This window comes from Athene cunicularia (genome assembly GCF_003259725.1).
Source record: "Athene cunicularia isolate RWA chromosome 1 unlocalized genomic scaffold, athCun1 chr1_part2, whole genome shotgun sequence".
Classification (NCBI taxonomy): domain Eukaryota; kingdom Metazoa; phylum Chordata; class Aves; order Strigiformes; family Strigidae; genus Athene; species Athene cunicularia.
This window is the reverse complement of record NW_020799092.1, coordinates 58,120,880-58,148,044: the sequence shown is the minus strand read 5'-3', so window position 1 is coordinate 58,148,044 and position 27,165 is coordinate 58,120,880. Positions and strand designations below refer to the sequence as shown.

The window sequence follows — 27,165 nt, the reverse complement described above, 5'->3', positions numbered from 1 at the left end:
GGTTCTGATTACAATAAAACAAGGTGTGGATTCACCTGTCCTTAAAAAGGAAAATGGATAGCTGAGGTGGATAATTTAATTCATACCACATTTTCTACTAGCTGCTCTCTTTCTGATAAAGTATCCTCCTGCTCACCAGGAAGACAAAGTCCACATCAGTTCTCCAATGTGCTCTGCTTTTTCCTCAATGGTCCTCTCTCACACCAGTACTACAGCCTTCTCAGCTTGTTGGTCTGGTCAAATTAACTGAGGTTGACATGCACCTTGGCTGGCTGACACCTACAGGATCCAGCTTTATGTATACAACAGAAAAGAGCTGCAAACTGCCTTAAAAATATTCTGAGCAACCTTTAACACTCCCTTTTGCCCAACTATGTTTTCAGAATGTCACAAACCTTTTTGATCTTGGTGTTTCTAAGAGTAAAATTCCGCACAGTGTAATAGGCAAGTACATGAAAACTCTTCTGAGTAACCAAGAAGTTCCCATATTCTTCGCTACCTTCGGCAGGCCAGTACTGGTCACATTTTCTCTGTTAGAAAGCAAATGAAAAACAGAGAAAAAGAGAAATAAAACAAAATGTCAAACTAGCAAGCTGAAACGTTCAAATTTAAGAGCCCAGTCAACGACAAAAATATACAGGGACTCTCAATATACCCAGTTTATAATAGACATGATCTTCAGTGCAAGAGAACAAATAATGTGTATATATTTTGTGCTGTAAGGAGAGATGGCTGTTTATTTGGAATACTCAAAAAAAAGAGAGGTTTAATATATACTATCAGAGCTACAGCACTCTAATACTGTGGAACCTGCCATTCTGTAAGCACTCCAAAATCTAAAGAAAATAATAGTCTACAGGAATAATAGGAAGACATTCAAGTCAGTAAAGTCATATGTGGCTTTTGGTTGGTTCACAGCATGGGGAGAATATATTTATATCTGATCAGCAAGGGTAAGGGTGAGCTTGTGTGGCCAGAATATACAGGAGAGAGCCGTGATGTCCAGCCTTTTGGCTGGGCAGCCATATAGCCTTCTCTAGGAATACTAGAAGGGTACATATTTATAGTATGGTGTCCTGGTTTCAGCTGGGATAATTTTCTCCCTAGTAGCTGGTACAGTGCTTTGTTTTGGATTTAGTGTGAGAATAATGTTGGTAACACACTGATGTTTTAGTTGTTGCTAAGGAGTGCTTATCCTAAGCTAAGGATTTTTCAGTTTCCCATGCTCTGTTAGTGAGCAGGTGGACAAGGAGCTGGGAGGGAGCATGATCAGGACAGCTGACCCGAACTAGCCAAAGGGATATTCCATATATAGAACATCATGCTCAGTATATAAACTGGGAGGAGTTGGATGGGAGGGACAGATCTCTGTTTGGAGATTGTCTGCATTGATCAGCAGGTGGTGAGCAACTGCATTGTGCATCACTTGTCTTTTCTTGGGTTTTACTTCTCTCTCTCTTTTTTATTATATTTCTTTTAATTATTATTATAATTTATTATTATTATTGTAATTATAATATATATATATTTAGTTAGTAAACTGTTCTTATCTCAACCTGTGAGTTTTACTTTCTTTGGAATTCTCCTTCCCATCCCATTGGGAAGTGGGGAGCAGTGAGCGAGTGGCTGCGTGGTGCTTAGTGGCTGGCTGGGGTTAAACCATGATGCCTGGTATTATAAATAAAGTACTCCCAGTGCAGCTCTCAACTGCATTTGCTGTGTCTGCATCATCTGATAGATGCTTAATTGATCATATGACAAGACTTACATGCATTTTACACATTGCGGTCAGTGTGTGGCAAGTGTGATGCAATGTCTCCTCATGTGACCCCAGGGCACATGCATCCTCCCATCACATAACAGAGAAACACAAATCCCGTGATGGGGTTTGACCTCATTTTGTCTCACTGGACAAACATGTATCTAGTCATGTAGTAGGAAAAGAGCTGTGAGTCCCAGGGGATGTAACAGTGAGCAGCCAGTGAATATCCAGAAAAATTCACCTGAACTACGACCTTCTCCTTTCCAGGGTCTAAGGTGCCCCTGAGAAAGAGAATGACAGAGAGCAGATTGCTAGCAGAATGTGGCGCAAGGTCCAGAGTCCTAAATACATACAAGAAGTATTTTCCTCAGTATAAGACAATTTTTTTTTTGTTAGAACATGGTATTTCAAGACTTCAGTTTTTAATAATTAAGTTTAGAGGTTTTCTTTAGTTTCATACTTCAAATCCTCAACTTTATACTTCTAGAGCCAATCTTAGTACAAGCAAGTACTATAAACGTGCTTTTGCTCAATATATGCCTAATACAGATTTTTAAAAGAGAGGAAGGACTCTGCTAGAGATAGGTCTATCAACACCAGAGAAATAAACAGACAAAGGTACTCATACCCTTCCTTTCTCAACGAGATTAGTTATCATCACAATAACTTCTACGTTATGTTCCCATATCATTCTCCAGAAATCTTCTGCTGTCGATTTTAGAGGTCCTTGAGCTGCAATGTAGGCTTTTGGCTTGTTGTAGCCCTAAATTGAAATGTAACAAATGACACTTGTCAAATCACAGTCCGCAAACAAAAGGAGGTTGGGAGGAGTACATGACATTTTATGAATCTATTTTTAAAGAATCTCAAAAGTTTTTAAGTACTTCTGAATTTATAACTATCCAAATTGCAGAAACTCTGCGGTACCAGATGACATACAAATGCAACTGTTATGCCAATGTTTATCCTTCCCCCAAATAGGATGTATGTTCAAGTGCCTGTGTTCCAGCAGAATGTGACATGATAGTGATTATGAGACATCTGTTGTGATAGTGGTTTAAAAAATGAATCAAGATCATTCACATGTAAATTACTGGCTAACAAAAACTGAATAAATAGTATCTCGGTGAGGCTCTCAGCCAAATGGCATCTTCCTCTCAAGAGATTATCTCAGAGAGAAGAATTAACCACTTACCAAAAATGTGTAAAAGAACAAACATTCAGATGTGAAATGCTTTTGACTCAGATATGACAGAACATTTTCTGCTTCATAAAACTCTTCACTAAGCTGCAGCTGCTACAATATCAAGATGGATTCAAGAAAGAATTGGAGTTTTAACTTCATAGGCTTAACTTAGATCATCAAATGTTTTTTTAGCAAAATCTGTAATATTGTGCTACTTTTTTTGAAAAGTCTATCCACTTTCATATATCAGAATTTACAGAAAAGGCCGACAGATGAATAGGCTGGCAGGTAGAAAAGGCACTTACATCCACGTAGTTGGCATTAATGTAATCAGTCAGTTTTCCATCCTTTTCTGCAAGCTGTGCTAATTTAACCCTAGTATGATCATCTGTAGTAAAACAAGGGAGAAAATAAGCATAGTTTTCTGCAAGAAGTATATTCTGTCTATAAGAAATCTTTTTAAAAAATACTGAAATGGGTTCTTACAATACACAAGACTAATATAGTGACAATCACATATGAAACATCTTGTGCTTACGTATCAATCAGATTCAAAATTCAAATTTTCATAAAAATAAACTAATGAATCCAAGGATTCATGGGATTCAGAATTTAGCTGCCTGAACAGCAGCACCTGGGGTCATTTTAGTCACTGTGACATATTCCCCTACAGCCTCTAGCTGCTGCTTGTGAAGGGGCATGGGTCTTCTGTAAATCCTGCATCATGACTTCCAAGCCTGCATAGTGGGATGTCTCAAGTGACAGTAGGCACCAATAATTCCAAGTCAAAGTGTGAGGACTGGAGAGCAACAGAACCTTGGAGAAACCGGTCAGCAGTGGCTACCTCAGGGAGACCTGAAGCTTTCTGTACCCTGCACTGATTATAAGGACTAAAGACTTGATCCAGTTGCACAGGGCAATGCTTGCTACCTGAGCTGCCCTAAGCTGCTTGCACACTGCCCTTTGATAAAAAAACCTGCTTGGGTTGGTACCTTTTGTACAAACAAGTACAAACACAGAGTGGCAGAGGAAAAACCCTGTCTTCCCATCCCTCTAGAGGTATTTTCAGCTAGGTGGAATGGGATTTCTTGATGCTGGTTTACATTGTCTTCTGCCAGATGGGCTGATTCTCTCTTTCTATTAAAGTCTAATGATGCTGAATGCTGAATGTTGAACATATATTTAATTTAGAGCTTCTTGTTATCAGAACAAATTTTGAATACTACAGAGAGTTAGGAAAAATGTATTAAGCCACCAAAATGATCAAGATCCCAGAGGCAATAGCTTCAGAGATTAACAAAACTGAATAGATGTGTTTCAGAAAAGAAAAATCTGGGGTAGTGAAGAAAGTTGATGCAATGGGAAAATGTGTCCTGGCTAGCAAAGCTGATCTATTACATTGTGGCAGGGTACAATAAATCATAAAACCAGTATATTTATATGACTAAATATATATCCAAGGATTGTGAAGCTCCTAGAGAGGATAAATCATCATTACTCCAGATCAAAGATGGATTAATTTTGGCAATCAAAACACAGCTTCTTTGGCTTTATAATGGCATTATAATGAAATCTCCCAACTCCCTCTGGGTCATCACAGAAGACACAAATATGTCTTGCTAACACATGTTCATCAAAACAGCAGAATGCCAGAGGACTAACTTGAAGAGATGTGAAATATCATGCTACTACTCTAAGCATTTTTCGGAACAGCAGCGAGAGCTTTCAGTGCAGAAATTGTTTTTTTTTTCCTCTAATAACATATAAATCTATACTCATCTATAACACCACTTGATGCATTTACTTACAAGCAACAATGTTTATGTATCGATTCTTATTCTTGTTGTCGGGGTGATTAGAGCTGTCTGATGTAATACCTAGATCTACAGTACAGCTCTGGATTTCCTGAAAATAGAAAGTATGTCATACTTTAATAAGGATTAAGATACATAAAGTGTCTTAAAATACAGTAAGTCATCACAAGAAGAACCACAACCTTATGCCCAATTATCTATGACATTTTACAACTACTTCATTGCTAAAAAAAATGCAGTGAAATAATTCCTTACCTGATAAAACTCTTTCAGTGTCTAATGAGGGAATGAATGCAAAAAAAGTAAAAAAAAATCAAATTGCACAGCACAGCACAAATGGATAAAAGTGTTTATACAGATTACAATTACTATATGGAAAAAACAGTTATGATCATGCAATATATATCTCCATAATAACAACAAAGCTGAATATTTTGACGTAACTCTTAAAGGAAACAGATAATTTTCCTGTTGAAATACTGGCATCTGTTTTTCTATCTTTAGCTTTCATGTTAGACCTTAGGCTGGTGAAAGCTTATACACAGGAGCAACATCACTGACTTTAGCCAGATTATTTATATGTTTAACTGTTCATTGGATTTGTTATTGGTCCTTATAAATGCATTAGTTTCTCCGTAGAATGCTTTTGCTCTCTTTGTATTCAGCTGTAAAACCTCTGGAGCAGGGCAGCGTGCCACTCAGCCAGCCTCATGGCACTCTAGTGAAGGACAGCATTACAGCCCCTCAGTCTGCCAGCAGTTTCTCAATGAACCCAATGTTTTATAAAGAGAAAGACAGGCTTAAGAAGACAGGCACAAAGTATATAAGGCTCACAAAATTAATCTATTTTAATTGATTACTTTAACTGACAGGAAACTCAAGCATTTATAAGGTCCATATTGTTAAGCAGGAAATATGTTATCATCACTAAAAGTATTATAATAATGTTTCCCAACACTTTTTAGGATTTATTTTAATATTGATTGCCTTCAGCTATTTAAATATGTATCTATGAAAAGTAGTTACCAGTTTGAAAATTATATTTTAAATGTGAGTTGTTTTATAAAAAACCTGAATGACCCCTGTACTCTCCAGATGTATGCCAACTCTGCAAAGACAATGACTGTATTTCAATTTTTCCATATCTTTTAAGTTTTTTATTGGTAAAGACCAGAACACTAATTCTGGGGTAGTCTACAAAGCCTTTGTATGTCCAAGAAATGAGGAGAACTTCAAGTTTTTTGTCATAGTTAAAACAAGCATGAAATATTTCAGATGGTGCAGGTGTAGCCCAGTGAGACATAGTATATTTGGTCTTTGTGTCACTGCTATAATGTAGTAAAAGAAAAATTTTAGGAAAAGAACAATTTAGGATGAACAATTTAATTTCTGTATTGCTGTCTTCACTAATGGTGAAATAATTTCGTTACCATCATATTTACACATAGTCCTGCAACATCTGCTCTTACTAACAGCCAGTCTAGCTGGAGCCCAGTCTTGTCAGTGCATCCGCACATGCATAACCTATGAACGTGTACTGGACATTCACAAGTATTTACAAGTTTAGTCCCACAATCAGATGGATATTATGAATGTTAAATGAACTGGAGAAGAAATGCTAATGAAGAAAGTTAGGTGAATGACATGGAATTTTTCGTCCATTAGAACACAATACATTGGCTGGGAAACAAAAGCAAAACCAAAGGATGCAAAACTATGTTTTTTAATTTCAGTATTGTTGTTTATGCAGCAGGAGTATTACAGTCATATTTTAAATTAATAGAGATTAATTAAAAAACTTGTTTCCATCCCAACTGACTGATTTTTTTTAGAAACCACTTGTCAAGAATTTTAAATTACAGAGTTTGGGTTTATGTTTATTTTATGTGAAGTAAGTTAGAACATAATCTATCTTTAAAGTGCTTGTAATATATATGAATGTGAAAAACAATTAAGTTCATTAATTACATATGGTAATAGTAACATTATATCATGAGAGCATATGTTTCAAAATTTTGAAATACCTGTTTATGAACCATATACTTTAGGAAAGGCACTGTAAAGCTTTCACTACACATATGAAGACTACATTAGCTCCCCTGTTAATCAGAAGTCTTGCCACGCGTACTCATTATTGCTTTCTTTTGTTTTTTCTCTGTAAATGGAACAAGCAAATGTGGGTAGCTTCTGAAACATTCAATTCGCATTAGTGTTGGAAAAACTGTAGATCTACACCTGTATCTGATAAGCCATATAGATTGCATTATCTTTGTATAGTTTATTCACACAAACATTTAGTATTTTATCAGTGATAAACATTCCCATTTGCATCCAGTCCTGTTAGCTTTTATAAATCTCCCTACTCTTGATGCATGTCCTTACTGGGCTCACAGTACTCATATTAACATGCGTTTATGAAACTGGTCCCTAAGTCAGAATGTCATGCCCAGTTGTTTCCAGGTATTTAAACTTAACATTATTTGTATGTGCTAAGAAGAAAGATGACGTCATAGAGCCATACCTCAAATTCTTCAGAAAAACCATTACTTGCATGTAAATCTGCAACATGTTTTGGAAAATGCTTTATTGGAATTGCTCCAACATCATCTTAGGGGTGGGAAAAGACAAAAAATATATTTATGAGGAATAAAAAGCCAGTGACATATAAAGAAGTTTATATGTAGGCAATCCACACAACATCCTGAAATGAGATTTTTGGCATGAACAACTCCCACAAGAATAAAAACAGTCTTTAACACCATTAACATTTCTAAAATCATTCTTTAACACTTACACATTTCTAAATGACTATTTGGAAAGAAGATATAAAAAAAAATGTCTTGCTAGGTCTTGCTCTGTCTTTAAGCCCCAAAATCAAGGTGCTGACTCTGCAAGATGCTGAGCTTGCCTGTAAATTGAAGAGCACTCAGAACTCCCTGTGAAGTCAAGGGGAAATGGGACGATTAGCAGTCTGCTACAAGATGTTGAAAGGGAGACGGTTCAGAGCTCTGAATAATAGTGATAAAGAAAGAACGATCAGGCAGAGTCATCTGGGTTCTTTAGGCTGATTAGTGTTGTACTGAGACTATGATACAGCACATGGACTAGCTGCATAGTCCCAAACCTACTACATTAATGCAGTATTACACTAGTAATATAATTTTAACTGATGTGTTGCATGTTTGCATTGGCATCCAAAGGAAACAACAACCAATTTTCATCTTTTATTGCATTAGTGAGTACTTCCAGTAGTGATTTTTTCCCCCATTCTCCCCATGATACTGTCATTACCTATGAGTAATAATCTTATGTCTGATCCTGGGAGTACTGACTGCAAATTTTCACATCAGGCTTTATACTTTTGTTTTAAGTGAAGGATTTAAATTTAAGACTGTCTGGGCACCCACAAAGACAATATCTACATTCTCAACCAATAAATGTGATTCATGCAACTTCTGGGTCCTGATACTGAGTCTGAATTTTCCATCTGGTGTTTATATTTCAGGACATCTCCTTTTTACTTTATACAAATACAGAAAAATACTCTTGTATTAGGGATCATCTCAAAAACCTTTGGGACTTTTAATCTTCTTTTTCCAGCAAATATGCTATGTAAACAAAATCATCTGTTCTGTTAATTACCTGTTAAAGGATGACATTATTTTGGCTAGTTTCGGGTCTGAAGAATAATTTTGGTTGTGGGTTGTTTTTTTTCAAAGTTTTTCATGGATTAAAAATATGTTTATTTCACAATTTATAATTTAATCACTGTTTCACATGAAAAAGAAACACCAAAAACACTGAACAAGGACCTGTTATTTACATCAACAGATGTTTAGCATTTAGGCCACCTAATAATTTTAGGTTTCAGTTACCAAGAATTTGTTGATTTGTATTGAGATCCATCACTTACATGAATGGATCTGGATACAAAAAGTGAATTTATTCAGGCAAGCCTAAGAAAAGCTGAACAAATGTGTAACGCTATCTTCACACTTCGGACATGAAGCCTGGCATAAAATGTTTACTCTAATGACATGCAAATACAAAACCAGAAGGGAAGGTAAATGACCCTAAGAGCAAGGACAGTGAGGGAGAAAGAGATCTCAGGTTTTCGTGTAATTACTGTTTCATTTCCTTGCCAGTGCTAATCTCCTAATTCAATCACTTCTGACTCCAGAAATGTATTTTATATCTGAATGGCAGGTATCACTTGAAACTACTTAAAGTTTGACAGTGGGTCCTAATACTACCCTGTAATTCATTATTTGTTCTGAATGCATCTTTGAATCATGCTGTGAAATGCCAGGGTATTTTCTGTGAATAACTGCAATTCTCCTATCTCTGCCAGTGAAAACCCACAAAAGGAAAATATATAATGAGATATGTGGAGTGTGCTTTTAGTAAAAAATTAAATTTAGCAGTTACAAAATGCTCTTCCTGCTCTATGCTCTTTGCCAGTATTATATTGCAGTTAGTCTCAATTTCTGTAAAAGTACGTTGATGAAACACTTGTGCAATAGAAAACACAAAAATTGCTCACTTGACATCTGTTGCATGCAAAATAAAACAAAAATATTTCCTCAGTGCTTACAGCTTTTTCCATAAAATATTTTATGTGTCTTTCAGTCACTTAGAAACACTTTTCTCTTTAAGCTAATATTTATCACTATTTCAGAAGGAAAACATCCATCATCAAAACACATATTTTAAGTGCTCAGAATAATTGTAAGTGCAATTCTGTCTTATGACAATGGAAAACATTATCTCCCTGAGGTGAGCTGGTCAGGAAGAAATGCAAGAAAATTATACAGTTGTACTGCAGTATAGTTAATGACACAGAGTAAGAGCAGAAATTTCCTATAATGATTGCCACTTGACATTCATATATAATCACGTTCTCTGAAATCAAGCTATATCTCTGCCTATTAACCATTTAGAAAAAGGTTATGCATTTCCTAACAATAGCAGTCAATACAAGAGGCATGTAAAGATGCCTATAATTCACTTACAACACAAGTCTATTGTTTGGGATTTATTTAAATGTGTTTACTAGTTGTCTACACAAGGGTTGATTTTGTTTCCCTTAGTCATTCCAAGGGAACCCATCCCCCTGCATAACAGAACAGTTTGCAAAAACATAACTTGTGGAACAAGATATCATTTTTTCATGGCTCGGGATCTGCTGTAGAATTAATCTATTTAAAGTACTTTTCATTCTACTCAGACTGAAAAAAGCTGTGAGGGCCTCATGTGCTCCTGTGATACTCTTTGAGGAGGAAAGAAAAGCAGCAGTTTTTCCAAGTTACTGTGGCTGATATGGAACCAGAAGATGCTAACAATATTTTGCACTTGTGTATCATTTGTATGAGAGGCTCACAGACTACTTTACCGGTAGTAACTATAGTAGTAAAATCTATAAATTAAACAAAAGGTTGTAATTGCAAATGAAATGCAGATAGATGAGGCATGTATTGGTCTTGATGGTAAAAAGAATAGGTCATGTTCTATACATATGTGACAAATTCAGTTAAAGGCAGAAATACAGCAGAATGTATTCCTGGTCTAATCCTCTATACTGCTAGTGTAAATCTCCAGTGAAACTACACCTCAAATAGCTAGAAGGCACAGCGTATCTTTGAGACAACTCTGTAAGGTGAGGATATTTCTCTTCTGTGCTACCTACAGGAGAGAATATTAGTAACACTAGTCTCTGCCTACATCAAGTGCACCAGTGTTTATTAGTACAAGAGGGTATAACTCTCTGATTTACAGATGTTACAGTATGTGAAGAACTCATATGGACACACACAAAGCGGCACCTTCCAACGGCTAACACCAATTCACAGAACAGTTGACAAAAAATACCTGAGACTGGGAAGACTGGAGCTGGGGGAGCAGAAATCACTCGAGGTGATGTATTATCTTCTAAATAAAAGTGAGCAGTCTGGAAACATTTCCTAGAGGGGAAGAAACATAAATAAATATTGCAAAACAAAATTATCTGAGACCTTTTGGAATTCTGGCATTATTGAGTAAGAAAGAAAATCATTGTTTTGCAAACCATTTTTCATGGAGTGTCAAATACTACAGCTACAATATAAATATTCCCCCAGCATACCACCAAATTCTGCATACAACCAGAAGATGCCACATTAATTCAGAATAATAGTTCAGCATAATAGTTCATACATCTTTACCTATACCAGAGGCAGAAGATAGAGCACACATCAGACATAGTGAAAGCTGAAAGAGGAACTCTGTATCAGGAGCTATTGTAGATGCTGCACAACTCCAAGTATAAAAAATGCCATGGTCTTCCTTGCTTATCCAAGTTTGCACACATTACTGTTCCCTTTCATGTGATTATGCTAGCCTGAAGATGGAACAGTGTATGAGATCAGTTCTGGTAATTCATCGATAGATCCTACTGCAGACACGGAAATGCAATAAAAGACAACATGCTCTGTAACAGACAAAACGGTGTCTCTGGAACTACTCTGACTGAGGCTAAACATTTTTTTCATAATGTAATCACAAAACTGAGGGACACCTTAATCAAGGAGGACGTCCCAGAATTTATAACTCCAGGAGATGCTAGATTTGTTGCAAAAACACTGAGGTATGAATACAAATGGAATCAACCTTAAATATGACCCACAATGTTATGTGTATCTGTGCTGTAATCCAGATGTGAAGATAATAAGAATAGCATCTGTTAAGACTCCAAGCTATTCAAGGGACTAAATAACCAACTGCTGTTGTACGCATTGCAAAGACTCCTTAATTAAAAAAATCTCCATATGATTAGACATGCTAATAACAATCTTTACTCTGGGTCACCTCATCTATTTGAAACATTATTCACTCATCATTAAATTTAAGAGGAAATATACACATCGGGAAAATATTAATCTCGTATTTATAAGGTTCTGCTTCTTCAGAGTTGTTGGCTGAAGCTATTGTATGATCGTTTGCTAGTTTAAATTCTTTTGTACTGTTCCTGTTTCACTGCACTGATAAAACTCATATAATTGTTATAATCACAAAGAAATTTTGAAGCTACTTTGAGAAATAGATAGGGAACATGTGGATGTGGTCATTCTTTCTAGAATCATTAATGTAGATCATAAAGACTTTGGTAAGCTTATTTGCATTAAACCTCTAGGAAACATGCCCATACTTTTGGAATTTTGTTGGGCATTTTCTGTCTGTGTACAATCCAGATTTTCTTAAAACACAAGAAAAAGTGGACAGCTACATCAAAGGGAAAATCGTATCATGCAAAATTAGTTCTGGTGATCCACATGACTAATTGGAGCCCAACCAGAATCCTCTAAAAACATATTTGCAGTCTTCATAGAGGAACTTTGGCTCTGTATTACATGTCTGGAGTAAGACTATCCATTATGTACTTAGTTTTATGTAGAAATTGCAATTCTGGATGAAGACCAAGAACACATACAGGATGTGCTTGGGAATATCTTTCTAATTTTCAAAGAGGCTCTAACATTAGCACCCCATAGAGTTAGCGGCTGCTGAAGTGAGAGAGGCTGTCTCAATGTTAGCATAACACCCAAGAGTTAGTCTCGGGACTGTCTGTGAAATGTCTGTGAGAAGTAGGCAAGTATCAAAGTTACTTCAAATCACTAAACACTCTCAGAAAGTCTGGCCCTGCCTGCTGGGCACAGAGAATACTGATGTACTGTGTTCATTAAAAACAGCATCAACCAACCAAACATGCTGAACAGCCTGACACTGGAGCTCTAAAACCAAAAAATGTCCTCCCTCTAACGCCTACTGCTTATGAACAATGATCATACATAAAGTTTACGGACTAAAATTACAGTTTTGTCACCTCCTTGGTTGAGAAAAGATTGAGGTAAAAAGAATTTAATTAGCATAATAGCTTTCACATCTAAAGCATTACTTAAAATGTCTTCATAATATGCCATACATTCACTATCCCTCACTGAGCCACTGTATCTTTAATCTTTAACAAGTTAATTGCGACTGAAAATAAATTACACCCTTAGCACATTTGGGAGACAAATTCATAGCAGTTGACTTAACCTGTAATAAGACTCATAAATAGGCACTCCATCTGCTTCTGCATCAGCAGTGAAAGCCTTCATGACTAAATCTAATGTTAATAATCATGTCTCATTAATTATCACTTGTATTTAATGAAAAAAGTGATGACTATTTCAAACTTCCAGACAAAGGTCCCATCACTCAATGTTAACCTGATTATTTAATTTACACCTTTCATCACAGCATTTAGATCTTCAACCTAAAACTGTAATTTGTAATTTAGACACCACACTTCTTTGAACACACACTTTACATATGGAGATAGTGCTAAGCCACTGAATTAATTATGAGTGTTTGTATCTGTACAGGAAGGTATGCAGCAGCAGCTATTCGGTTTAACAGAATCTGAATGAACACTGAAATGTGAACTCCTTGGGACAAGACTATGCCTCAGACTGGAGGACACTTTCTCTGGCATGCATGTCCTTGGACCTTGGCTGAGGATATGTGCTGCCTACTTCTCCCCTGGGGCAGGGACTGCTCTGAGCTTGACTGAAACTGTCAGCGAAGCGCTGAGTGCATGTGAGTGTGCACACGCGCAAGGTGTTCACTGCTTGTGTCAGCTGAGGAAGGGATTTGAACCTCGGAAGTCAGAGGCATCTGTGACAGGATGGGTTTGCACATCCACTGCTCACCCAGAATGGTCTTAAAGGCACAATTGCTTCTTTCTCTGAGAATTTCAGGGTCTTTTGTGCTCACAGAATATCTGCCAGTAGGTATTCTCAAACATTTATTAAAATTTATTTTTAAATGTTTCCAGTAATTTAAAGATCTGATGGATCCAAAGGATCTTTAAATGGATTCTCAGTGAATCCAATTCCAATTATTCCATTTTCAAATTGTTCCAATTAATTTTTAAGTGCTTGTCAGCTGAAATTTTATTTTTCAAATGGTATTAACATGTTTATTTATAATTTGATGTCACATGGTTGACAAGTTTTTCCTTCATGAATGGATGAGTGTGGTCTCTGTAAATTTAAATATGTTTTTAGTGTGTCCCTGCATGTGCGAGTTTATCCTTACAGAGGGTTCTCAACTCAGTTCCCATAAAGCTAACACAGGACCAGAATATCAGTTCAGATCATGGATAAGAAAATGAACATTCTCTGACAGCTGTGTTTCAAAGATATAGGGTGGTAAAGTTAAAATTTAAATGACTACTCAGGGTGCTGTCTGTCATTGGGTGGTCATTTTTGAAGGATTGCTGTCATATAACTTCTAGGATACTTCAAGACAGTCAGCATGTCTACAGATGCAAATGTAGCTGGAACTGCAGTAGCAGTTTGCTGGTCACATTATTAGAGATAGTGTCTTACTGAGATTCACATATATTTGTTGAAAAATATTCCTGAATGGTACAACTCCCAATGACAACTGTTCAATTTTACTATTTTCCAAGCTCTTAAGATAACCATTATAAAAATTGGCCTGCACAAATAGCCTGACATTTCTTCCTATACATATTTCATTGTTTATTTTTATTCACCACTTCTGTGAACTGTTCCAAAACAGTACATATACTCTTAAGCAATTCCAGTTTATTATATGTCGGCACAGAGAAACTTTCAATTTAAGTCACCTTAACAGATATGGTTAATTCAGCAAAATAGGAATGATGAAGCAATACAGAAATGAAAATAAGAGAGCAAGGATATTCAAATATCCCTGCTGCATATCTGCATATCAAGTAGACAGATACTGAGAGAGATGGATAGACACTAGATTTGGACAAGCAATTCTCTCTAAAGCTGTAAAAAATCTATCCGGACAACAAGGCCTCTAAACAGGCAAAAGAATCCTCTCCTTGTTTATTCCACTGTAATCTTAATCATGCTGAAGAAATGAAAGAAAAATGACATTGCTTGAAAATTGTTTGAATTACAAAAGATTCAACAGACAGAACTAGTGTAGTTCAAAATTGCGTATTTTCCTATTGGCAATTAGACAATCTTTAGACAATATTGCCATTAAAAGTTTTCATCCCTGTCACAGAAATTAATATTTTATCACAGAAAGCTTGAAGTTGTGCCTAATGAGATAGTGAAGAGATTGGGGAATTTCCTCAAGTGCTGATTAACAATTTCATGTAAAAAAAAACCCCAATCCAAACCCAAACAACAGATGGTACAGAATTATTTTTCTGATACAAGTCATTCAAGTGAAGAACAAAATAATTTTGCCTTTTTTTTTTTTTTTTAACCTTCAGGAACTGGAACTTGTTGCTCTTGGTAATTATTTGTTTTTAAACCAAATAACACAAGTTTTCCATATTAAACACATGTTTTGCACATTCAAATTAGGAGGTAATAGCAGAAACAACTCAAAGCACTATTCACTCAAATACCCAGCTAGGATATATCAATGCAATTTTTTGAGTAGTTGCCAAAGGAATATAGAATAACTTCTTGCAAACCTAAACTTTTTATGAACTTTAATGAGTGAAAATAATTGGCCCACAATAAAAAAAAAGCATTATAAAAAGAAACATTGACAGCTTACATCAATTATTTATAAAACCCCTAAATCTAACCATAAAAATTCTTAGCATCTTTATATTAATATTTTCCAGGCCTAATAAAAACTGCATAGCAATGAAATTGTTCTGATTTTTCCCAGGCTTTAAAAAGAAATGAGGGTCTTAGCAGCTTTAAAAGAGGGCCACAAAGTCCTACCTACAATACATACTGTTTATGTTTCATTCCTCTGAAATCAGAAACATGTTACTGGCTTATCATTATGCCAAGAAAATTTTCTTGAGGATTAACAAAAAAAGAACTCCACATTTTATTTTGTAGTATGTAAGAAATACAGAAAAGATTAAATTCAAGTCAAGAAGATATTACTGCTAAAGGGATTTTTGTTTTATTTTGAAAGACCTATGTTACAGAATTGTTCATTCCCAGAAAAAGAACACAAAATGAACACAATGTTATTTGACAAAAACAAGCTTGTAACGTGTAGGATTACTAGAACTGCACTGTACAATCTGGGTCTTAAAATGGATGGTGTTCTCTGGCAAATAGAAGAGATTTCAAATACCAGTTAGCATCAGGGATGAACGTTGATGTCATGTAACATGAAAGACAGGAAAAGGTTCTCAGTATGAAAGTTCTTTGTTGAAAATCCTGTGATGGACATCATAATTATCCAACTAGACATAAACTAATAAATGAGTTGTGCAATTCTTAAGGTAATTAACTACTTCTTTGGAAAGAAGAAATCCATATGAAAATTCAGTGCTCAAGTGTCTTTAATCAAGCTGAAGGCTGTCTGACTTGCTAGCACACTTGACTGGAACAAAGAAGCTGAAACTCAGTTTCTTAAGCCTAGTCTGTTCAGGGATGGGTTGTACTCTGTCACCCTGCGGGACATATCCTGCCGGGCCGATAGAAAACCAGTGTCAGGAGACTAGAAGAAAAGTCGGTAAACACAACCCTGACATCACAGCCTAGAGATCACAGAGGTCAGTAGCTTGGAAAGGGCAGTCTGGAGTCTAGTTCCTGGTTCTTCAACACTTTTATACATTTTAGATTAAACAGAATTGAGTAGGGAAAAAAAACAACAACCCAAAACCCAAGTTCTGGAAGCATCTCTGAGATGTTTAGTCCTGCCTTCCCCCTTGTTCGAAGACGTTCTGGAAGTGCAAGGTCCTGTTTCTTGCTGCTAGTCTACCTGTTAGCACTGCAGAAGCACTAACAGGATCAGATGCCTGACAATCACCAAATGGCAAGAATCTCCATGGTAGGAAGCTTTTGCAACTTACTTCCCCCTTCTGGACCACCACTGTGTTTCCTCTCTGGCAACCTGCACACTCAAGAAAGTGTTAGGGTTCTGCACAGACTATGAGCCCTCTGAGAGCTTAAGCAGACATGTCCCTAGGAAGGCTCTCTGGCTTTATCTAGAACCAATGAAACAGAGCCAAAGGCTTAAGCACTGCCATATACTGTCACATGGCTAACTAGATTCCTGGTATGCTTTTAGCTCAGGCCAACTTGCAATATTTCACGTGACACTTGACATAATTTACGGTTGGCACAGGGCACAGACCATCCCCAGTAGTTGATGTGAATGCAGCCACTCCATTTTTTCCCCCCGTGAGGGAACAGACTTAAGCTGTGTGGAAGACAGCTGTTGCCATGCCAGCTGGTCTGTTTTATTTCACACTATAGATACAGTCTTTTGCCCTCACTGCTTATGTTATCATGACTTCTTATAGCTATCATATCTCTTTAGCTTGATATTTTTTTCTGTCTTATCAACTTAACAAATCACAGAGAAACATGCCCATGAGGGAACCTGAGCATGTGTGTGCACATGGAATGCATCCTTAGTTACCTGCTGAATGGTTTGCAAGGCTAGAGGGTAAATTTTGGTTTGGCGGAATCACAAAGTAGAACAACTTTTTAATCACAGCACATTTTAAGAGCTACTTTAAGATCAGTAGGTGATCTTAAAACATTTATACTATTACACTACAATTAAACTATCCCATTTCTGTCTTGCATACAATGTCAGCTACAGCACACTCCTACAGTCCTGTATAAATCGCTTATTCACATTGTTCTGTTGATCACATATTCTAATCCTAAATTGAAAACTACCTTTTCTAACTGTTAAAGGATTGGAAAGATAGGAAAGAAACCCATGTCATCTTATTTTTCTTCTTCCTCCTGTTCTTCCCAGTGCTGTTAAGTCACTTGACCTCTAGGCATTAATTATCACAAGTAATTGTTTACTAAAATCTCTCAATATAGAAATAAACTATTTGCAATGCTTTCATCCTCTGCAACCAAAAAGAATTGTAGTTAAGCCTTTCTGACAGAAACCATCTTATTTTGCCAGCTTTATGTCACTGCAGCACTGGGAACAATACAAAGACACAGTGAGAGACAAGATCCAGTCTCCCTCCTCTAAAGCAACTCAATAATGTCAATCACATTTTTCACATCAGAGCTCTTTAGAACTGAAAAAAAAAAAAACCAAAAACCAACCAAAAAACAACTTACCTCCAGTATATGAGAATACCCACAAGAATCACTAGACAGATAAAAGTCAGGGCTGATACGACCACAAGTGGTATAACTGTCTTCTTCTCTGATTCCAGACTCTCAGCTAGACCGATACGAGACTCATGGCTACTATTACTTGCCTCTGCAGTCGGAGAAAATCGAAACAGTCCATGTTTAAATTCTGAGAAATGCACAGCACAAGTGAATGTGTCTTATGAGCCTACTTAAAAACACTTACCTCTATTTTTTACTAGGTACTGCAGAAAGTGCATATATTTGCAAACCAGCTTACAGAAAATAAGCAGACAGAGGGTAAAGCAAAGTGTTCAAGCTTATGTGATTCAGCCTTCCAGCAGTGGAGACATCTCTTTGTAAGAATAGTAGATTGTTGTTAAAATATAGGAGAAGAAAATTTTTTATTTTTATCTCTTTATTAGCTGAAAGCCAACTGAGTTAAGGAATCTGAATATATAAAATGGGAATGGGTAAAGTACATCTTTATATTAAACTGTCTCTCATATAATGCAACTCACTTCTCTGGCTAATAGTTTAACAGGAAAATTCTTTTACAATAGTCCCTGTGTGCTTGCTGCACTGCAATTAAGCCTTCAGTATTTTAGTACCCGTTCTGTAACTTGCTTTACAGATACATCCTCCTTCCCTTGAATTCAATTGCAGTACTTCCTCTCCCAACTATACTGGAGCCAGAATTAAATTTCCTTCCTCCACCTACATCTTTACAGGTGATCAAAATATTATTTATATATTGTCTAGATTTCACATTTCTGTTAGCCTTGTAATGCTCTGTGACAGAAATATTTGGGCATAGGAATGTGTATGAAGATTAAAACAATGAATTTAATAATCTCATTAAATAAGGGAGAGCAATGGTAGACAAGACTAATCCTGCGTTTTTAACTTTCATCATAATTCTAGAAGCAAACACTTTAAAACTGTGATTTTGACAAAAAAAAAAAAAAAAAAAAAAAGACTGATTCTTTTCAGTCTGTGCAGTTTACTGTGATCTGTGACCATTATATGAATTAAAACACAGAAATAAGCACTTTTGCATTTGATAGAACTGTACCCCTAGATTTTCTAAGGATGTTTTCTGCTTTTGTGAACAGTCCTAATTCAATTAGTATTCTGCATGGGAGCAGATTTTGCTGTCTAGAAATCAGGTGCACTCCACTGGGATTTAAAGGGACCAATTCTACATGAATAAAAAGCTTTCAGACAAAAGGAAGGAGGGAATGGAGTTGGATCTGAAAAAAGACGACCAATCACATGTTCTAAATAGGATGTAAAAAACCAAATAGCTTCACACAGTACAGATTTTGAGGCAGCTCTCTGCTTTTATTTTCTTGAGTTTAGGGGCTTTCAGGGCTTTGTATGCAGAAAGGTTTAGGCTCTGACCTTGCAGATATCTTCTTGGTTTTATTTCAAAGTAACACCCAAATCAATCACTACACTCTAAATCCTGTAGCTCAGTGGCCAAAGCAATTGCAGGCACAAGTCGCTTCTGAAAAATCTGTCCCTCAGTTTCTGGTGAGGAGGCTAAAATTAGTATTTCCTACTGATTTAAGACGAAACTGTGTGTATGCACAAGAGATCAGAATATAATCCCTTTGAAGCACTCATACTTGCTTATCCAACTCTGGACTACTTCACAGTGTAAAACCCGGTCTTATCTGTGGGATAACAGGGTTCCTGCAAACTGCATGAACAAACCCTATTAGGATTCCTTCTATGGGGAATGAAAAAGAGGCTTCTCCTGTAATGGGGCATTGCTAATGATGGCAGCTAAAAAGGCAGTCTCATCTATAGTTGATTCCATCACTTCTTAATAATTGATGTGTTTGGATCCTCTGCATATTTGTTTATATTAATTTCTCTTACAGTTTTTCTGCTGAAGTTGAAAGGTTTAGGTAGCTGTAGAGATCTTATGGAGAAAGCCCTAGTTCAGAACAAGCATAAATATGCATTAACAACTACAAAGACAGGGAAAATTTTAAATGACAATGTTTTCTGTAATGGTCACAAGAAGATATTTAATCAATTTCTGGTGAATTCACTACAATGTATAAATAAATTCTCAGCTGAAAGGGTTTTTGGTTTGGTTTGGTTTGGTTTCATTTCTTTATAATTTAATTAATCAAAGATGTCTTTGATTTACAGGAGACTATGTTAGACATGCTCACATTGAATTTCCAGTTTATTAAAAGAGAATATGTGGCATCATTTATTGGAAAAAAATAATGTACATGAAATGATACTGTATAGTGTCTTTCAATAATATCTAGAAGACAAACTCTAAGCCTGTTGTACTACTATTACTACTCCTCCAGGAATGTATAAACCCTCCTGAGTTACTATCAGTAGCAATTCAAATAACACCCATTAAATAAACTATAAATCTCTTATGGTAACACTCATTCACATTAGTAACATAAGTTCTGAAATACTGATGTTCTTTTTGCTGATTTTTAAAGCAATGTTATGCATTTTACACAATGTGGCAACTACTTACCTACTAATTCACTTATTGATTCAGTTTTACAATACCTACCTTGTTAGGACTCCTACTAATTTCAGTATTTCTATTTTCTATTTTACACATTCTACTAGCCCCAGCTACACAGAGTATCAATTTACCACCTTTTCATATCAGTATTCTGTTGCTCATGAGTAATACAACCTCATGTGATTTAACTGTGTACTTGTAGCATTGGGCTGAAAATTTGCCAAGCCTTGTGGATTCCATTTCTTAGTGGATTTAGTTGAATGATACTGCCCTCTACAGATGCTGTGAGTACTTAATGGAAGTTCAGTTTATTTTCTAAAATACCAATTTAACCTTATTTGCTGGTTTTTTGTTTTCTTTTCAAACAGCATAGATTGTTTCTGACTTTACTCATGGGTTTTCCATAGTCTAACAAGAGGCTGAAATTATGTGTCTGAATACTTTAGGTATTCCACAATGCATTTTTAAATACAAAAGAAATGTTTTATATTTATCAGGTTTTTATCTATGTGAGGTTCAGTTTTGCCTTTTGACCTTATCCTTAGAATCACAGATCACAAATACTCTCACTGACTTTAAGAGGATTAAATAGAAAACCAGCACTAAATATAAGCAGGTACAGGATAATCTGGCTCTTAAGTATTTTGGAAATATACAAATCTGGCACAAAAAAGTCTGCATCTCACTGAAATTTGAAGGTGGCATACAGAGTAAGCATGCAAATGAATGTTTTTATGAGTGAAGATGAATCAGAATCAAACTGAAGCATCTTATTCCTTGCTCAATACATCTTAGAAAAAACAAAAAAAAACACAAGGAGGAAATGTGCTGCTCTAAGTTAAAAACCAGAATCTCAGAGGTGTGTTTTCTCTGGTAGGGGCATGGTTTCCTCTGGTGTATTTCCATAGGGGCAGCACTTATATTTGTACAGAGAACTTACATCCCTCAAACGTTTAAAACTAAAATTAAACAATTAACATTGAAACAAATTCTGGGTTTAGATTATGCATCACCCAACTTCTACTGATGGTACACATCTATCCAAAAGCAGAACATGAATCTTCTTACTGAAGAACATCTGAGGTGCAGTTTTAAGTAGCCAGAAGTAGCATTCACAAGATAGCCAGCTCAGCATGCACCCCCTGTTCCCCAGTGCTTCCTTAATCACACCCACTGGCACTGTGATATTCTCCTTTTATTATATGTAGACAAACGTTCTCATCCTCTATGGCACAAAAGTATCCCCTCACAGCTTTCCATGGCATTCATTAGACTTATCCATAACTAACCTGCCTCAGAGATGTTGAATACTGATGAGTGATCACTAGTAACAGATGAGGTTGATGACTGTGATGATCCAGGAGTTAATTCTGAGTTACCTGCTTCAACTGCCCCTTCAATGTCTCTCTCATTAAGGTCAGGAAAACTGAAATCTGTTGAAGTTTCGTTATCATTAAGGCTATCTGAGGTACCTTGGCCAGAACCACTTTCTTCATCACTTGTAAAAACAGCCCAAGACTTAGACTCTGATGTGTTTTGCAACTGGACACTGGCAGTCTGAATGTGGTTCTCCGAAACTGTTGATTCGTTGTGCTTCTTAGGTATCACACGTGCTGTCAAAGTTGGTACAGATGTATAATTATGTCTGTCCATGGCATGGTTTATCTGACTGTCTGATGCAGCAGTTGAAATTTTCTCTTCTTCTTCAGGTTTCTCAGAATGTGAGCTTATAATTAGGTTACTCTGATCCTTGTTATTGTTTACCTCTGTATTTTCTTCCTCTACTACCATATCCTGAGCTTCTCTATGGGAAGTGCATGAGATACAGTTACTTACAGGGAAGCCATCGTCATATTCATCGTAGTCATCCTCAACTACAGAAGGCCACAAATCGGTACTGGACATGATACTGGGAGACAACCCAGAGGATTCTCTAGAAGGAACCGGCAACCTACTCAAACTTACAGGGATCTCATTTTTGGAAGGAACAGCCGTAACAGAAATATGCACATTTGGTAAAGGAAGAGTGTGATGAATGGACACGTCAGAATCAGAAACAACTGCAGGCATATGTACAGGTTCAAAACCAAATGTAGAACTTGAAGAGACACTGGCAGCCTCACTTCTTTCAAAAGCACTTGAAGAGATATGACTGTCTGCAGGAGTAGCTACATGTGATAATGTATCACCTATTAGGAAAGGAGTTGTTACAGCATTCACTGCTTGGGGAAAGGCATTTGTACTTTCTAAACTGGTCAACTGTAACGAAATATCACTACTGTACAATGAAGGCATAACCTGCTGAACATCTTCACTGTTAAACAAACTGGATGAAACATATTCCTCACTTGCGTAAGAAACGGGCAAACCTTGAAGTGACGCTGTGTGCTTACTAAAGGTGTTTGGCAACATATCAACAACAGAAGGTGCAGATGTAGAATGCAGCATGGTTTCAGTTGTAGCAGAACCTGGTGCCATTTGATGCAATATTTGGTCAAATGTAGAACTATCTTTATGAACCCTGGAGCTTTCAGCCAATACTGGATCACTAGGCACAGCTGCAGCTGTGTTAAGCAGAGTACCATCACCAGAAGATTGGAAGGAGGACTGCAGTAATGCTTCGTTATTTAATGTAGTTGAGGTCTCATAAAAGTACGGCTGAGTCGAGGATAACATTTTGCTATAAGCAGGGGCAGAGAGAGCTTGATCTGAGCTTGCACTAAGCATAGGTTTAAGCAAAGTGTCATCAAAGGCCGGAGTTGTAACATGCAAAGGCTGAACGGAAAGGTGATTTTCTGTAAGTTTACTAATATCATGATCGAGTATCTTAGTAGTGGGAAAAGCAAGAGAGACTGGAAGGATTCCCTTTGTGCTAGAAACAGGAAGTGGGCTTTCTTGCAGAGATGTATTCTGCTTAATTACATCATTATTAGAAACAGATGTAGAAAGTTCAGGTATCCCTTTACTTTCAGCACTGGAAGCCATTTCACTTAAAGAAGAGGAAATTTTCAGTTCTCTCTCATCTCCATATATAACATCACCTTTTTGAAGCATCTTATTAACATTACTAAACCCAGATGATTCATATGTAATTTCATCTACAGAATCAGAGGAAGAAACGTTAAGTACCGTCAAAGTATCTGTATCAGGCAAAAGGGACTCACTACCAGAATATGCTTCAGACCAATCCATATCACTAGATAGAGAGCGTGTAGGCTGTAGCAAAGTATCAGCTTGTGACATTACAGAAGAAGGTTTATGCACCGGTACATTGTTATAGCTGCTAAATAAAGGATCTTGACGAAATGCGTCAACAGAATCATGCACAAATTCTGTGGAGTCATAGGAAACAGTAAAGCTTTGGAGGGAGCCCACATTACTAGACAAAGCGTAAGGAAGTTCAGACATTGTAGATAGTACATGCATATTTAAATCACTGCTGGATGGTTCAACTTGAGAAAATATGTGAGTTCTATTATGACCAAATATCAGTGTCTCTGAAGCAGCATGAGTAGTCTGATGTGACACCACATCAGCATATTGAGCAAGGCTTGGCTGTATTAATGTATCACCCTCTGCCAATGTCAAAGAAGCATGCAGGGACACCTTATCACTTGCAACAGCTGGAGTAGCACTTTGTGGGAACATCTGAGAAACTTTATACAAACGGTGAAACATTTTACTACTTGAGGAAGCAGAGGAAAATGTAAGCAAAGGTACATCATCATAGGAAGACAGGGTGGGTTCAAATGACACATCAACACTGGGAAATACAGGTGTAGCATGCAAGGTCACATCACTATCTGATGTAGCAGGGGTAGTGTCGAGCATCTGAGAGTCAAACAATAAAGGGGTGACTAGAGGAAACACTTCACTACTGTAGGAAGGTTGAAGAGGTATCTCACCATTATAGACTGGTTGAGTTGTCTGAGAGAGTACCTCACTGGCAGCAGAAGCAGAACCATATTCTCCAGAGCTTGAAGAGATAGAGTGAGGTGATAATTCAGCAGAGGAGAAAGCAAAGGTAGAATAATGTGGCAATTCTAAATCCGCATCTGACGTGTCTTGTGAAATCACAGGGCTGCTGGAATAGGGCACTGTTGCTGCTTTTAATCCCTCTACATCAGTGTAACTGGTCTGAGACAACTGCCTGCTATCCAACGTATCAACAGATTGAGTTGTCAGATCTGTAGCATTATGAAACCATATATTTCCATCAGTGGAAGAAGTATGCTTTGGAGGCACATCAGAGCTTGAGGGTGCTACACCTTCTGAAACATACTTAATGGAGCTTTGGGAAAGAAGATCATTCATGCTTATATCTGGGCTTCCTGAAGGAAGGGTGTCTTCTTCGGAGGTCTCCTCTGTAATCAGCTGTGCTGAAGAAGTGGTAAGAACTGAACTCCAAAAGTCATCAGATTTCCCATGAGGTTTAAAAGGAGACAGTAAGAAGTCTTCGTCACTATGGCCAGTAGTGGTTATTCTTGTTGGTTCAGTTCCTGAAGAAAGGTATATGTATTCTTCTTCGACGCCTTTGGTGGAGTCAATGAGTTGAGGAGGAATTCCAGTAATTGCTCGAGATTCCAAAAAAGGATCTTTCTCTTCTTCAGAAACTTCATTAACAGGTGGAGAAGTAGGGTAATAAACTGCTTTGAAAACATCCTTACCACGCAATTCTTCTCTTGTTAAGTATCTATTTGCTTTAGCTGCACTGGGTTTTGTCCCCATTTTTTCTTGACTGTAGCTGGATGTAGTCACCTGGAACGCTTTCCTCATTTGGTTTATTGTACTGTCAGTGCTAGGAATCACTGCAGTTTCTTCATCCACCTCTGTTTCCTTCTCATCAACTTCATCCTTTGAAAAAATACCATAGCCAAAGACAATTAAAAATGTTTATAAACACTGTACACAAATGAAAACCAAAACTGCAATAATACATGTTCCCGGCTCCATAAAAATAAGAGGAAAAACAAGACAACACTTGAGAAGACTGTTGGTCTTAAAAGCAAAATATTTAGCTGCAAGAACAGGTATCCTTCTCTCTGGAAAAGATTACTTATTTGCAATACAAACAAAAAAATCCTGTGTTACAACTTCTTAAATATTGTGTTACTTTTACTGTTTGAGAAACAAAATCCACTCATAGTATTTATTTACTTCATTAAAAAGCTCTACCTCTTTCCTAATAAAATGCAATTGTATATGCAGTACACATCAGTGAAAAAATGGTTTTGCTATCAAAATGTCTTAAGAGATTTGCACAAATATCTTGATGTTAATTAAATTGTCATTGTAACAGAATTTGTAAAATATATTTATGACCTGTCCTTAAATCCACTGAATCTTCAGTTTTCTGGAAAAGATTTCAGGATGATCCACATGAATGTAACAGTTTCCCAAGTGTTTTGAGTGACACTACCTAGTCCTTGTTATGACCCTTTGTTTGCTGAACATGAATAATAACACTTTGTGAAAAATCTGTGTTAGAGTTTTGACTTTTAAGGACAGATCCAAAAAGAAAAAATCAAAAAATTACATGCCTAAATTCAGTCAGAATTTAGGCAGTCCTTGAGGATCTAGGTTCAAATCTTTTCACCTCCTCTCCAACTTTCCCTGCTCCAAATCAAAAAACCTAATGTGGAAGCATCTAACTTGCTCAGCAGGCATCTTCATTTTGTCTGAGACACAGCAGTGCTCACAGCTCTGTGCTGTGCCACCATCTAGAACTGCTCCAGAATAAATCTGTCTGAGCACAACTCTGCAAACAAGACTGAGGGCAACCTTCAGTTTCTGAAGGGACTTGATGTGACAGGCACACATAGTCCTAAGAGGCACCAGCAGAACAGAGCCTCTCACAAAATACAGTTGGCAACCTCTTGACGATCTGGTTTGGTGATGTGGTGGCAACAACCACCCGTTTTTATTCAAAAGCATGATGTTGAGAGAAAACACACAGAAGATCGGAGACTGGGACACAGATATTAGACTAAGAAATCTTCAGTTTCCACTATATTTTAGGCTGAGATCTCCCACTCCAGCACTGAAGTGAACAGGGCACAACAGAGAGAAGAATGTAAAATCAACAGCCTTGGCAAGCAAGCACCCACGATGAAGCACTGACAAATAAATACCAACTGGGGCACTTAGCTAATAAGAATTGTTAGCTTTTATCCAGTCTCCCCAGAGTGGTGGTTTTAACAACTAGGCTAGAGCCCTGCTTCACACTGCAGTCCCTTTTTTGTACCAGGAACCTCTAGTGCACTCACACAATATAAGATACCTCAGACATGACTCTCAAGTTTAGATTTCATTCCAAGGGCTAAATACCTAAAATGTAGGGACAGCAGCACCTAGACTGTGTGTCCTCAAACCTGAACTGTACTGGACAGGCCCTTGTTTCTGAAAAACTACTTTCTGTACGGCAATGTCTGTGCTTTTAAACTTTCTTGGTTCAAGTAAAAATAAATTGCCATTCACTGGCACTCCCGTACTGTCCTGACAGACACAATATAATAATCTAGATATGTAGCTCACATCAACAGAAAAATAACTGTATTATAGGTTATTCAGTGTCCAAAAACACAAGAGAGGGTAGCACAGGCTGTCTATTTAACTAACAAGGACTTGCCACTCAGTGAGAATATTGTGGTCATAGATTGAAAATATAAAATAGAAATTCTGAGGGATTACTTGATACAAATGTAGGTCTTACTGAAGGAACTGTCCATGTTGTAAAATTGGTATTAGTGACTATTAAAAATCTCACTGTGATATTT

At 36.9% G+C, this 27,165-nt stretch overlaps 1 protein-coding gene across 1 annotated transcript in view; it reads right to left on the bottom strand.

Annotated features, from left to right (window-relative positions):
- PTPRZ1 (protein tyrosine phosphatase, receptor type Z1) overlaps positions 1–27,165 on the bottom strand; it is a 102,618-nt gene that overhangs the window by 13,662 nt on the left and 61,791 nt on the right. The window contains exons 12-20 of the mRNA XM_026867995.1: positions 21,679–25,243; positions 17,863–18,007; positions 10,631–10,722; positions 7,284–7,369; positions 5,018–5,038; positions 4,757–4,853; positions 3,254–3,336; positions 2,391–2,525; positions 396–530 (exon numbers count right to left, since the gene is read on the bottom strand). Of these exons, the coding sequence (XP_026723796.1) occupies positions 396–530; positions 2,391–2,525; positions 3,254–3,336; positions 4,757–4,853; positions 5,018–5,038; positions 7,284–7,369; positions 10,631–10,722; positions 17,863–18,007; positions 21,679–25,243 (4,359 nt within the window). The remainder of the gene's footprint in view (positions 1–395; positions 531–2,390; positions 2,526–3,253; positions 3,337–4,756; positions 4,854–5,017; positions 5,039–7,283; positions 7,370–10,630; positions 10,723–17,862; positions 18,008–21,678; positions 25,244–27,165) is intronic.